Source organism: Megalobrama amblycephala, linkage group LG8 (genome assembly GCF_018812025.1).
Source record: "Megalobrama amblycephala isolate DHTTF-2021 linkage group LG8, ASM1881202v1, whole genome shotgun sequence".
NCBI lineage: Eukaryota > Metazoa > Chordata > Actinopteri > Cypriniformes > Xenocyprididae > Megalobrama > Megalobrama amblycephala.
Genome location: NC_063051.1, coordinates 18,318,980 through 18,334,973, shown reverse-complemented (window position 1 = coordinate 18,334,973; position 15,994 = coordinate 18,318,980). Strand labels below are relative to the sequence as shown.

General features: G+C 35.1%; 1 protein-coding gene across 25 annotated transcripts in view; it reads right to left on the bottom strand.

Moving 5' to 3' along the window:
• The window catches only part of dlg1a (discs large MAGUK scaffold protein 1a), a 144,193-nt gene that overhangs the window by 10,482 nt on the left and 117,717 nt on the right, over window positions 1-15,994 (bottom strand). For 13 of the 25 annotated variants that reach the window (XM_048199786.1, XM_048199788.1, XM_048199792.1 and 10 more), the window contains 4 exons: window positions 12,752-12,866; window positions 8,333-8,509; window positions 4,867-4,933; window positions 1,509-1,608 (listed from right to left, as the gene is read on the bottom strand). In XM_048199786.1, the coding sequence (XP_048055743.1) occupies window positions 1,509-1,608; window positions 4,867-4,933; window positions 8,333-8,509; window positions 12,752-12,866 (459 nt within the window). Of the gene's footprint in view, window positions 1-1,163; window positions 1,189-1,508; window positions 1,609-4,866; window positions 4,934-8,332; window positions 8,510-12,751; window positions 12,867-13,670; window positions 13,961-15,994 lie in introns of those variants that run through there. The other 12 variants (XM_048199793.1, XM_048199789.1, XM_048199790.1 and 9 more) reach the window with 3 other exon arrangements.

The following is a 15,994-nucleotide window of genomic DNA, read 5'->3' as shown; positions in this document are numbered from 1 at the left end:
TGTAGTCACATTGACTATTTTAACGTTGTCTTTACTACTTTTCTAGACCTTGAATGTGGTAATAACATTGCTTTCTATGGGGGATAAAAAAAAAACCTCTTGGATTTCATCAAAAATATCTTAATTTGTGATCTAAAGATGAACGAAAGTCTTACGGGTTTGGGATGACATGAGGGTGAGTACTTAAAGGTGCTAAAGAGGATGTTTTGTTTTATACATTTTTGCAATATTACTTGAAACTGTCTTTACTAACTGATAAAAGACTATTTATTAGGTGCGCTGAAAGTAATAATATTAATATACATCATCTGTGCACGAGGTAGGGCCTTAAAAACATCAGCCAACCGTTTACGCGATGATCGCGTAAACGATTGGCCCTCTGGCTTGTCAATCACTGCCATGACGTTCCTTGTGAGAGACGTGCGCGGCTGCGCGCTCCAGTAACTTTCCACACTCCACAGGCGCCGCATCCAATGTTTTTGTCAGGAGACAGGACTGCAGGTGAGTCCGACATAATGAATCCACTAATGCGACACAGCGAATGCCGGTGGTAAACACTCGTGTTCCAATACTCGTGCACGAGTTTTGGGAGGCGTTCCCTCGAAATGAGCTGTGAAGGAGGGGGGTTGTTCTTACGCATGCGCTCATTTCAAAAACTCACTAACAGTCTTTGGTTTCTCAGTTGACGAAAAGACCCTCTTTAGCACCTTTAATGACATAAATTTCATTTTTGGTTGAACTAACCCTTAAGACATGCCTTTTTTGAGAGTTAAATAATGCCACAAATTCTAGTTAAATGACTACTGCAAACCTTAGTAAATCATGTTGCATGATTTATTTAAATACTCCCCTCTAATAAATATTTCTTCTGAAAGACAAACTCCTACAAATGCATTTGCAATAAGGTCAGCAGAAATAATAACTCTGTCCTTGCCTTTTCATCACAGTTTTTCTCTGCGTGTCTTTAGTAAATCCTGACAGTAGTTTTTAATGTTAGTAAATCTGGCCCTTTGTGTTTTATAGTCGTCTAGACGCAAAACAGGCTGCAGACACAACACTATTCTAACTCAACATCACTGCTACGGGCAAGACAGTTTTATGGGGAATAATGGGAGTTTGGCGGGGCCGGTGCGGTAGACCTGCTATAGCCTTTGTGGACTTACTCAAGCCTTTGTCGTCACTCAGGTCCTGTGGAGCAGTCAGCAGAGAGCAAGGAACAGGAGAAAACCACAAAAATAACAATGATTACTGGAACAACATATCTGGTCTTACCGAAGAACATCGCTCCTGCCTTGCAACAAACCCAGTTAATGGAGACTTCAGTGGTCTTCAACAGACATTTTGTCCTTATATCATCTCATATTGATGCAGAAAGGATCAATCAAATTTCCTGTCATGTTTAGGGCTGTTGCAGAAGCAGGAGTTTTGTTCAGAGGTGTTGCGCATGTGCCACTACCCTGTCCTGCACACGTCCAGTGCTTTTCTGTGACCGCGGCCAATGTACTTACGGTCCACATCGCTCGTTTCCTGTTCGCTGGGGTCCTTGTTCTTGTAGAAAGGGAATTTTCGCGAAAAGAGGTTCTTTTTACGCTTGTCATTGAATGACTGCTGAGAAGGAGAGGGAGGGATGGAGGGAGGGAGGGAGAACAAAAAAGGAAGAACAGATGGAATGGTGTTGGGTGTCTAGTTCAAGTATGAACAAATGCCCAACTTAACAGATGCCCATGTTACTGACTCTGTGGCCACCGCCATCCAATAAAATGCTGGAATGACAGAAATCACTAATGCTAGAACTTATAAATAGACATGAAACCAGGTATTGATTTGGAGATGGCAACAGACACAGTAGAGTTTATGAGGGATCACTGAATATCAGATAAACTTAAAGGGTAGTTACCACAACCAAGGTCAGCAAAGTGGGTTCAAAGCACAAGGGACAAACTCACAGACATGCAGCCCTCGAAATTAGTTAGTTGATTAAAGTTAGTGATTGGCAATGATTAAAGGGTTTGGATGGGAACAAAGCTACAATAAGCACAAAAGACTTAAATAGATAGAAAGAAAGTGAAAAGCAGTTTGACATCAATGGCAAGCGTATATATCTTTTTGTTCTCTGAAACGTTCATGCACTCATGCTGCATTAGTGAATGCAGTTGAAAATGCTAAGACAGTGAAGAGTGGATGATGAGTTGATCCGGTGCAGGAGATGTTTGCTAAACACAATACTGCTGCAAAGGCTAAAGAGTTATAATCACTAGGGCTGGGCAATATTGAATATCCACAATATATATTTTGTGGCGATTGAAAATTAATGAATACTGTGAATATCACAGTGATTTTAAGGTGCTTTTTATTTGAGCATTACATTTTTTAAAGATGACATCATTAGATTGGTTTGACAGTCCTTTCTTGTCTCAGTATATAGTAAACTTTATTAGCAATCTGTGTTAAGGTCCTTTCACACTGGACGCGATTTTGACGCGCAAATTATTCGCGCAATGGTTTTGCTTTTTGATCAGCTGTTTGTAATGAGTGCTTCCACACCGAACGCGAATGTGCTGCTGCGAAAAAACGACGTTTATTTTTTTCGCTTCAATGTCGATTTTTTTCACATTCGAGGCGACAGAAAAGGCTTCAACCAATCAAATACAAGGAAACAAAGGTGATGTCACAGCAACAATGACGGATCATCTGATAGCTTGTGTGTCGACGCATTTACAATAGAAAACTACCTTGTGAATGTTTATTTAAATTATATGTCTAGTAGTTAAACTTCTATCTGTAGTCCATAGGCATACAATTCCCCCATTGTGGGACAAATAAAGGTTTTCTTATTTTAGACAGAAGCCTATTTATAGCCTGGGCTACTCGCAGTATATGTGAGTGGGTTTCTTTTCTGTAAACGAAATGTCCAGTAGATGTCACTAGCTATTCAATCAACATTAACCTTTGACAGGTATCGCATTTCTCACGAGATTACAGCTCCTACATGCAAGTCACTGTAGGCTATAGACAAGGATAACATAACCTTCTGAGGTAAAACTTGTTGATTTTTTTTTTTTTTTTTTTAAACCTAAATTGTGTCCGTGACTATGGAAAGTGAATATGTTGTTGTTAAGACTGGGTGCACCCAAAGACTTCTTTTCGGTCTTTGAAAAAAATATGAAAAGCTCATCTTCACTGGATGATTAAGTGTCTATGTTGTTTGTCCTGAGCAGTTAAACTGACCAACCTTTCCAACAGGATGAAGATTATTTTGTTGAAATATATATATATTATATATATTTCATTCAGCTGTCGGCACAAATGTTTTGGAATCTTTCAGAGCACAAACGTCGCAAATTCGCGTCGCGGCTGATGTGAATGGTTTTGACGCGAACTATTCGCTTTTTCGTTTCGCTTTTCCGTTACGCATCCGGTGTGAAAGGGCCTTTAGAGTAAAATTTATTTATTTATGCGAGTCAGGTCAAATGGTCATTACAGAGAATCTATTCATTACTGATTTAATGATGTTTAAAGATCATTCACAATGTTGGATATTTCTTATACTAAAATCTGCTAGTAAAAATATTATATTATTGTTTTATTTGTGTTATTATTATGTTATATTAGTGCAAATACATGAAAAAAAATCATTGTTTCTGTGAAACACTGCATAAAACACTATTTTTTTAAAAAAGATTTTACTTCATTTTCTAATCTACAATGGCTGTTCATTTGAAATTATGATTCTTTTGAAAAGATTATTAAGATTTATTAAGTCAGAGCAAGTAGACAAATACTGTGATATATTGAATGTCATCAAAATGCTGAAAATTATTGATATATACACTGTATACACTATTTAAAAGTTTGGGTTGGTAAGATTTTTAAAAGAAGTCTCTTATGCTCACCAAGGCTGCATTTATTTGATCAAAAAATACATTACACATAGAAATAGTGATTTAATTTAATAACCATTTTCTATTTTAATATATTATGAAAAAAGTAATTTATTCCCAATTTAAGGCAAAGCTGAATTTTCAGCAGCCATTAATCCAATTTTCAGTTTAACATTATTTTTCAGAAATCATTCTAATATTCTGATTTGGTGCTCAAGACATTTCTTATTATTATGTTGAAAACAGTTGTGCTGCTTAATATTTTGTGGAAACTGTGCTACATTTTTTTCAGGATTATTTAAATGACTAGAAAGTTCAAAAGAACAACATTTATTTGAAAGAAAAAAAATGATTAGCAATGTAAAAATCTTTACTGTCACTTTTGATCAGTTAAATGCACCCTTGATGAACAAAATATATTATATATACATTGTTTTGCCATATCGCCCAGCCCTAATAGTCACATGCTGTTAAGAATACTCACATACAGTAGGAGAGAATTGTGAACAAACATACAGGATTAGTACACTACATTCAGTAAAAAGAAATTTTAATTATTTTTGTAAATGGAAATTTCAAACAAGCATCTCATTCATGAAGAATGATTCATCACTTATATATATAGTACATCACTACTTTGTTAGAGTTTGAACTTGCCAGCTGTTAGTTGTCCTATGTGAGAACAGTTTTGGCTTTTGAAATGTCACACAAGAGAAAGGTGCAACAAAATGCTGAACATCTTATTAGCACTTTTCATCTAAAAATATCATAAAAATAACAGTGTTTCAAAATAGGCTACAAGGCGTGTTCATAATGTTTTCTGATTTCTGTCAAATTAAGATTATAATGGCATGACTCCAAGTAAACCAAATAATTTTTTACACAAAAGGCACATTTATAATGTATCAGTCTATAAACTACTGCTGTTTAAAAGCATGTTTGTGTCATGCCAGACATAGTAAATATTTGAGCAGCAAACACTTACCGCTTTGTCTCGAGATTTGGAGTTGAATTTGACCGTCTTTAACCTGGCTCTTTCTTTTCTCTCCACCCTGAAGAGGAAGGAGACGGAGAATGTAGGGCAAGTATTTTCACTTTTAATACACAAAAACTCTCTTGGGTTCATTATCTAAATGTGTATAAACTAAAGTATGTTGAAAAATGTATGAAGCTCAAAACTTTTGTTTTTGCATATTGTAGCAAAACATATTTTGAGAAAAGTCTTGGAAAGTGATATACTTGTGATATGCAATATTTTCCTTAAAAATACACTATATGGACAAACGTATTGGGACACCTGGCCATTACACCATCATGGACTGTAATGACATTACATTCTAAATACATACAGTAGAAATTAATATGGAGTTGGTCCCCAATTTGCAGCTACAACAGCTTCCACTTTTCTGGGAAGGCTTTCCACAGGATTTTTTTGTGGGGATTTTTGCCCATTCATCCAGTAGAGCATTTGTGAGGTCAGACACTGATGGAAGACAAGGCGGCCTGGCTTGCAAACTCTGTTCCAGTTCATCCCAAAGATGTTCAATGGGGTTGAGGTCAGGGCTCTGTGCGGACCAGTCAAGTTCTTCCACACCAAACTCATCCAAACATGTCTTTATGGACCTTGTTTTGTGCACTATGGCACATTCATGCTGGAATAGAAAAGGGCTCCAAACTGTTCCCACAAAACTGTTCCCACAAATTGTCCAAAATGCCTTGGTATGCTGAAGCACTAAGATTTAAAATTAAGATTTCCCTTCACTGGAAGTAATGGGCCTAGCATAACCCCTGAAAAACAGCCACCAAACTATACAGCTGGCACAATGCAGTCAGGCAGGTGACATTCTCCTGGCATCCTCCACACCCAGACTTGCCCATCAGACTGCCAAACAGAGAAGCGTGATTCATCACTTCACCGAATACATTTCTACTGCTCCAGAGTCCAGTGGAGGAGTGCTTTACACCAATCATCCGACACTTGGCATTGTGCTTGATGGCGTGAGGCTTGAATGCAGCTGCTCAGCCATGTAAACCCATTCCATGAAGCAGTTTTTGCATTGATATTAAAGGTGCCCTAGAACTTTTTTTCAAAAGATGTAATATAAGTCTAAGGTGTGCCCTGAATGTGTCTGTGAAGTTTCAGCTCAAAATACCCCATAGATTTTTTTTTATTCATTTTTTTAACTGCCTATTTTGGGGCATCATTATAAATGAGCCGATTCAGGGGTACTGGCCCTTTAATTCTCGTGCTCCACGCCCACGGAGCTCGCGCTTGCCTTGAACAGTGCATAAACAAAGTTTACACAGCTAATATAACCCTCAAATGGATCTTTACAAAGTGTTCGTCGTGCATACGGCATGCATGCGTCGGATTATGTGAGTATTACTGTTATATTGTTTAAATTTGATTCTGAATGAATTTGAGGCTGTGCTCCGTGGCTAACGGCTAATGCTACACTGTTGGAGAGATTTATAAAGAATGAAGTTGTGTTTATGCATTATATAGACTGCAAGTGTTTAAAAATGAAAATAGCGATGACTCTCTTGTCTCCGTGAATACAGCAAGAAACAATGGTAACTTAAACCACATTTAACAGTACATTAGCAACATGCTAACGAAACATTTAGAAAGACAATTTACAAATATCACTAAAAATATCATGATATCATGGATCATGTTATTATTGCTCCATCTGCCATTTTTCGCTATTGTTCTTGCTTGCTTACCTAGTCTGTTGATTCACCTGTGCACATCCAGACTTTACTGGCTGCCATTGTCTAATGCCTTTCATAATGTTGGGAACATGGGCTGGCATATGCAAATATTGGGGCGTACATAGTATTGATCCTGACTGTTACGTAACAGTCGGTGTTATGTTGAGATTCGCCTGTTCTTCGGAGGTCTTTTAAACAAATGAGATTTATATAATAAGGAGGAAACAATGGAGTTTGAGACTCACTGTATGTCATTTCCATGTACTGAACTCTTGTTATTTGACTATGCCAAGATAAATTCAATTTTTCATTCGAGGGCACCTTTAATGCTAGCAGAAGTTTGGAACTCTTGAGCTATGGAATCAGCAAACCATTGGCGACTTTTACACACCATGCGCCATTTTCTTCACAAATGTTTATGTTATACCAGTAAAATTGATAAAAATTTGGAACCAAAAATTATTCAGACACTTTGACCTGACCATGTTTTGCTTAAGTGTTATCTGACATAATTAAGATGAATTTTTTCTGACACAGTTTAACTCTGAGATCTTGTCATATTTTATTACTATTTTTTTTTTTAACTAGAGTGAATAAACTTTATTAATGAATGAAGTGTTCAAGATGTCTGAATAAACTTTGGTTTGACTGTATATAGGATTATTTACAAAGAGAAATCCCAACATGTTTCTAAAAATACAGAGCATTGCTGGCTGTCCCCTGTGATCAGTTAGGAGATGAGAGGTGAATTTTTAGAATGAGGTGAGAAGTCAATTATCAACTTTCAATCAGCGTACAGTTGGGTGGAGAGAATGAGAGAGAAACTCTCACAACATCACACATCAGCGCTAAAGTTCAAGGCTCTAATTAGACTTTGTAACATCACATGACACTAAACCAATGAACTTTGAACAAAATAGAGCAGACTTTGTCTTGCTAAAGCTAATTTCATAGCTATCGTCTTTTGTGTCCTAAATACAATGAAATAATATTGTCACATTTTGTATAATTCAGCATTATTTTCTTCACAAATCTACACACTAAGTTTTGATAAAACTTAATTGTGGGTCAACATTGTTGGTTGTGGTAGAAATGACACCACGACTGAAGGGCCACTGTAATTTGTATTATTTTAATTTATCATTATCACACAAAAAATATTGAAAGTGTTTATGATTATTTGAATCTTTGTTGAAAGTCTGGGTCTGCAACAAGGGTAAAGCTAAATCTACACACAAAAAAAGCATTACAAGTAGCAAAAAAGGATTTAACGGGATCTTAGGATGACAAAAAAAAAAACAATAAAATCTGTTAGTTTTAATAAAAATTGAAACCCCTAGGGCATAAAAATGCTCATGATTGAAGAAATGCCCACATAGTTTTCAATCTCCAGCTGCTGAGTCACGTTAAAAGCCTCATCACAAAGAGAGTAGACTTAAGAGCAGATACATTTGCTTCAGCTGTCAGTTATGTATATATAGTCTCAAATATGATATGAAGTCCTGGATGCCACTGTGCTTATTCCTCATTATTAACACTTACTATGCACAATGAGTGATAACTAAACCAAAATGAAGAATGGCAGTGAACTGAAACGGAATAAATTATAAAAGAATGATGAGCTGTGGGTAATGTGGCATTAAATGCACAAATTGTTTTAATCATGGTAAAGAGGGTTAACTGAGCTATCTATCTACAGTACAGTATGTTCTGGAATGCATGGGGGCATAGCCTACCTCTTCTTGCTGGGAATGACGCCCATCTCCTCCATCTCGCCATCTGGAGTCACATGCCGCGCCTGCCACCACTCCTCGTCCGAGGCATTCAGGACGTGTAGGATGTCGCCGAAGCGGAAGTTCAGCCCCTGACTGGGCAGGCCCGAGTCTTTTGTTATGTCATAATCAAACAGGGCTCTAAAGGAGTAAGAATGTAGTAAGAATTGTTTAATTTTAGTCTTGACACAAACATGACATTTCCAGAAGAATACTCATAATTTTTGTATAAATTGAATATGTTTTTGATTCTCAAACACTCCCTCCCATCTTCCATTGGTTGGACAAACAGATAGTCTGTGTCAAAAACGCATGCTATTGGTTGAGCCAATGCCATTGTATTTGAATGGTCAGGATATTCAAACAAACATAGCAATGTTTTTATAAAGCCAGAAGAGTTGACACATTTCAGGCACAGTTAGCACTAGTCTCTGAAAATTACGCTGGAATATGAAAATGTATTTAACATAAAAAAAAAAAAAAAAAAACACTTCAGCTTTAGAGATGTAGTAGCAGCCTTTGTTTTAAAGGTCAGAGAGAAGGATAAAAATGGGGCATGCCAAACAAAATTATGATTTTTGGAATGAAACCTTTTCTAACATTAAAAGTGTAGAATAAATCATACCGATACAACAGCAAGAAAAGCCTCCAGACTATGAACACACACTCTATGAATTTTAAGCAACCATAAAGATATGGAAACCACAATTCTAAAAAGCCAGTCTTCCTAACTAATTTGCCCACAGACATTTTTTTCTGAGATGTTAAGTAGGCCACTGCTGTTCTGTGCATGTGTGCATGTGCATTTAAGAGAACTGGAGCTGAAGTAACTAGCCGTCCAAGCTCTTGACTAGCTTATCTGTTTCCTCATCAATAATGAAGCACTTCCAGGAGGAAGCCAGGGCATGTGAGAAGCTTATGGGGCTTTAAGGAACATACAGACACCAAAGCCCTCTTTAACCCTCAAAAGCACATGAAGAACTCCCCTTTAACTCTTCAGCAAATGATGCAGATAAATTCTGTGTGGCCTTAATCTGCTTAGAGGTGTATTAGGCGACATTTGTATCCTTGTACAGTTGAAGCAGAGACCTTAAGTCATTATAGCAGAGCCTGTGGAACGCAGATTAAAAGCTCAATCTGTGTAGATATATGGTTTTAATGGAATATCAGATCAGATCATATATCATATCATAAAACTGATTTTCCTTTCAGAAAGGTTCAAAATTAAATTTGTGATATGACAGCCAGTGGGACAATTAAACCTGTTTAAATGTATTTACTAGTATGAGTAGAAAATATCACTGATTAATGTCTTATATTGAGTCACGAAAAAGGCCTATACATAGCACAAGAAAAAGAAAAGTGGTAAGTCAAAAAGGTAAGTGGCTCTATGTCACTGGTGTCCTAGTGAACCTTGACTTTGTGCCATAAAAATGCTGTGGTTTGCAGACATGCTGCAGGGAATATAAGCCAAATATGACTGCAGTTCTACTGGCATCCTTGCGTGATTTTAAACATCTGTCACAGCAAGTTAAGTTGACATGGCCACAACAGTTAGTAGAAATCTTTTAGAAACAACAACAAACTTCATCCTATAATGCAAAAGTTTGCAATAAACCAAACTTGAGCAAACAGCCTCACTCCAACATGCCCTTCAGCGCTTCACATGACAGAGACACAACAAATATACTCTTCATTTCCATCACCATTTGTTCCATTAATCATTCATTATATCTATTTACTATGTTCTACAGTATGTCCTTCAATTCAATTTAGCTTAGATTTCCTGTCAGTTAAAGGGTTAGTTCACCCAAAAATGAAAATTCAGTTCATCTTCGAAACACAAATTAAGATATTTTTGATACCTTAATTTCGAAGTGACTACAGTGGTTCAACCTTAATTTTATGAAGCGACGAGAATACTTTTTGTGTATACTTCCGTGTTCTGTGTCAGAATGCCGACTCATTATTGGCCGGCTTCTGCGTCAGCATCACACGCATGCGTTGAGCTTCTCACGTGTGCAGCTTTGGCCAATACTGAGCCGGCATTCGGACGTAAACACAGAAGCCTTTACTGTGCTTACTGGGATAATGACAGGGAAGAGAAGAGATTGTTGAATAAAGTCGTTATTTTTGTTTTGGTTTTGCGCGCAAAAAGTATTCTCTTCACTTCATAAAATTAAGGTTGAACCACTGCAGTCACGTTGACTGTTTTAAAAATGTCTTTACTACCTTTCTGGACCTTGAAAGTGATGATAATATTGCTGTCTATGGATGAATCATACCTCTCTGATTTCATCAAAAATACCTTGATTTGTGTTCCGAAGATGAACGAAGGTCTTACGGATGTAGAACGACATGAGAAATAAAATCACAGAATTTTCATTTTTGTGTGAACTAACCCTTAGTTTCACTGTACTATTGCTAAAAAAGCATACATAAATATATGCAGGGACAACATGCGCATATGGGTTGAGCTAAATGTGACACAGCTGAAAAATCACATACAATTTTAAATCAGTGAATACTGCAAGCGTGTGTAGAGAATCCAGAGCCCAGGGGGCTTTCGAATCCTCAAAACGTCAAAGCTATTCTCATTAAAACATAAGAATAGCAACCTGAGAGCTTAGGAATATATTTAAACAAAGGCCACATAAGAAGAAAAATTCAGCAGTATTTTTACATTACAATCATCTATCTCTTTTCATCTAACTGTTACCGACGGGCTAGGCTAGGAGAGATGAACACAGGAAGGTGAAATGATTGACAATGGCTCCAAAAACATGGCAAACTCTCAATCAGTACAGAGCCCTTCATGCCTCGCCTCAGTGTTACTGCCTGAAATGATGTGATTCAATCTACTGTGTAACCACTGGCCTGAATGTTCTCAGAGCAACAAAAAAAGGGCACACTTCAGAGAATGACACGTTCACATAAGGGGCCGTCTGTGACGCAATCGGCAGACAGAACAATGTACATGGAAAAAATAGGCTGGTCAAATATTAATGAAAGCCATAAGGTGATCAGTTTTTAACTGATTTAACTCTTTTTTTTAATGTATTGTTTTTTTTCCTGTTTTTTTTTTTTTTTTCAACAATCACACATTATATGATCAGCAATTTTTGGTGTGAAAAGCATTTAATTTATATATATATATATATATATATATATATATATATATATATATATATATATATATATATATATATATATATATATATATATATATATATATATATATATTATTTATTTATTTATTTATTTCACAATATTGGAAATCCAATTTTGAATCCCAGATTATATTTTAGATGTAAATATAATAATAAATATTATAATATATTTATATAAATATATTATTTTTTAAATATATTAAACATTTCAACAAAATATTACAGATTTTAATACATATTTAATAATATTTATAATATAATATAATATAATATAATATAATATAATATAATATAATATAATATAATATAATATAATATAATATAATATAATATAATATAATGTAATGTAATGTATTTAAAGCAAACAAAATCCAGTAAAATTGGATGTACTACATACTGTAGTTAAAATAAAGTTAATATATAATATAAGGTAATATAAGGTAATATAATATAATATAATATAATATAATATAATATAATATAATATAATATAATATAATATAATATAATATAATATAATATAATATAATATAATATAATATAATATAATATAATATAATATAATGTAATGTAATGTAATGTAATGTAATGTAATGTAATGTAATGTAATGTATTATAATATAATATAATATATTTAAAGCAAGCAAAATCCAGTAAAATTGGATGTACTACATACTGTAGTTAAAATAAAGTTAATATGTAATGTAATGTAATGTAATGTAATGTAATATAATATAATATATTTAAAGCAAACAAAATCCAGTAAAATTGGATGTACTACATACTGTAGTTAAAATAAAGTTAATATATAATATAATATAATATAATATATATATAATATAATATAATATAATATAATATAATATAATATAATATATTTAAAGCAAACAAAATCCAGTAAAATTGGATGTACTACATACTGTAGTTAAAATAAAGTTAATATATAATATAATATAATATAATATAATATAATATAATATAATATAATATAATATAATATAATATAATATAATATAATATAATATAATATAATATAATATAATATAATATTTAAAGCAAACAAAATCCAGTAAAATTGGATGTACTACATACTGTAGTTAAAATAAAGTTGTTTTTTGCAGAAGTGTGACAGTCCTGCGTTGATCTCCAAGATTAAGGATCTAAGCATGTTTGGAAGATCAAATGTAACTCGTGGTGATTAGAGGGAGCTCACCTGACATACAAGGTCCTCTTCTGACTAGTCCGCAAGGAGCCGGAGCCTGAACTAATACTGCTGTTCATCATCTGCTCCCGTAGATCATGGATTTTGGCTTCAAATCGACTGTACTCTGTTGGAAACACAGAGAAGTACATTACACATGCTGTCCTGCTGAGAAGAGATAAACAAGGAAAAACACCTCAAACACCTACACCCTCAGGGTGGATCGGTAATATTGATGGAGATGTGGAAGAAAAGTCAGAAAGATGTGTGGTTTAGATCTCTGTTTGAGGTTAGTCAAGTGTGAGCATTACAAACACAAGCAAACTAAAGAGCAGACAGATGTATCAACATATGCGCAGCTGTGCAAGCCGTAAAGTGGTAGAGAGGACGGATATAGTGTAATATGTTTGGGAAATCTTATTTAATAAAATAGATCTGGTGAATTCATCATCCATTCCCAGGACTCCAACCGCATGAGGAGAGTTTGCTCACGCTAGACTGAAACAGTGAAAATCTTCATGAATTATTCAGTGGTTTAACTCGCATAGCGCTCCTGCTTTTTCCCCTATGTTTGACCTCAGAGGACGTAAGAAAGACATTCAAGCTATAGGACACGAGCGATATGTTGACATTATAATTTGCACGAACAAAAGGGTCTTGATAAAGAGCTCATGACAGGTTTCAATGAAGAAAAAAGTAAGTCAATGAAATATGAGAAGAAAAAACAAAAACTACATAACATACTTTTAATCAAGTCTGTTAAAACTCCTTCATAAAAACAAAACAAAATACAACTATTATAGTATGCTACACATATAAAAGAATCATTCAAAAAACAAAAATGAACAAGAAAATACTTCACAGAATAATTTAACACCATCTCACTACAAATTAGCATTCAAATTGGTAAAAAGTAAATCAGCATACTTACAGACTCTTTTCTCAGAGCCGTGCAGGAGTCTAAAGAGAGCGAAAGAGTTTGCGGAGCGGTTTTCTTCGTGTCTGTCTCTACCCCTCCATGTGAATTCAATTGTGTTGTGGTGCTGAAGGACAGCTCCCAAATCACACACAGCTGCTCTCCCAGTGCGCGAATGAGCGTTTGAGTGCGTGTATGCGTGTAACTTGCCTTAGTTGGACGCTTCCACGCAAAGCCTCTCTGAGCACCTACAGCACAGCCACATAACAGATGCTAATGGACTAAACAGTGCTTGAATTGCTCACTCATCCCTCCCTCTCTTTCTCTCTCTCGCTTGATCTCTCTTTCTGTTGAAGTCACAGCCCTAACCCATGTTGGCTTGTTTAGCGAAAGACAACGCCTTCATTTCACCAAGCAAAACAAAGGAAGTAAATATGAACAGAGAGTCAGAGTGAACTAACAAAAGAAGATCTAAAAGAGCACTGAGGCATGGGATGATATTTGTCAGCAATGGAGGTTTGGTACAAGCATGTGGGTTCAGAGGATCTGTTGGGTTATAGCAAATTTTGCCCGAGTGCACGCACAGTACACGTGGCTGAACATGTTGCTAATCCACAGGATTCATTTGGGAAAAGGATTTAGGCAGGTTAAGAATCACAAAACAATACACAAGGGCATTCCTGTTATGCAGTAACTTTTGTAAAATGATGGTGTTGTACTTGGGTATTTCTATAAATATATATGATCTGGTGAAACATATGCTATAAAAGTAATAGTTCACCTTAAAATGAAAATTCTGTTATCATTTACTCACCATCAAGTTGTTCCAAACCTGTATTACTTTCTTTATTCTGTGGAACAGAATCAGAATCTTCTTCCACATAAGAAAGAAAGTCATATAGATTCGGAACGACATGAGGGTGAGTAAACGACAGAATTTTTTTTGGGGGGGGGGGTGAACTATGCCTTTGACCTTTATTATTTAAAATGTATTTACAAAACAGCAAGAAAATTAGCAGTAAGGAACCTAACAGGATGGTAATAAAGAGCTGTGGTTAATGTTACTGTAGCTTACATGAGGTGTCAACATGAAGTTCATTGTGATGTTTTATTTACTATGTTTTAGGTGGAATGACAGAGACAAACCAACTAATATCACACTACATCACATCACATCATCAAATCCATTACTGATATTACTACTGTTTTCTCACCAAAATTGATGTCACTTCCTGAAGGCTGATGTCATTGAGGAACTGTTTTTCTTAAAATGATACAAAATACTAACATGATGGAATGTAATATTGAGGACAGTGGGAAAAAATATTCACAAATGCTTTTGTGTGAAACATTTTAAACATTTTGATAAAGACCTGGAATATTTCATAATAAATTGCCAGTGTTTCATGAGAAAATGTTTGTGATTTTAACGTGTAAACAAAGCATTCTTGTGCATTCTGACAAGAAGATAACTGGAAACATTTGCTTAAAAAAAAAATAATAATAATAATAATTATATATGTATATTATTGACACTAGGGCTGGACACAAACAAATTTCACAGTTGGATTTGATTTTGATTCAGAAGCTTGCGATTTGATTACCTTCAATTCAATATTGATTAATTTGAGGCCTATCAGGTACAGTACATGGCAAATTCCCTCAAAGAACAAAAATATCTTAAAGGTGCCCAAGAATGCTTTTTCACAAGATGTAACATAAGTCTAAGGTGTCTCCTGAATGTGTCTGTGAAGTTTCAGCTCAAAATACCCCATAGATTTTTTTAAATTCATTTTTTTAACTGCCTATTTTGGGGCATCATTAACAATGCACTGATTTACACTCGGCGCCGCCCCCTTAAATCGCGTGCTCCCTGCCACACCAGCTGTCGACTATATTACAGTGCATTTACAAAGTTCACACAGCTAATATAACCCTCAAATGGATCTTTACAAGATGTTCGTCATGCATGCTGTATGCATGCTTCGAATTATGTGAGTAAAGTATTTATTTGGATGTTAAAGTTTTATTCTGAGTGAATTTGAGGCTGTCCTCCATGGCTAACGGCTAATGCTACACTGTTGGAGAGATTTATAAAGAATGAAGTTGTGTTTATGCATTATACAGACTGCAAGTGTTTAAAAAATGAAAATAGCGACGACTCTTGTCTCCGTGAATACAGTAAGAAATGATGGTAACTTTAACCACATTTAACAGTACATTAACAACATGCTAACGAAACATTTAGAAAGACAATTTACAAATATCAGTAAAAATATCAAGATATCATGGATCATATGTCAGTTATTATTGCTCCATCTGACATTTTTCGCTGTTGT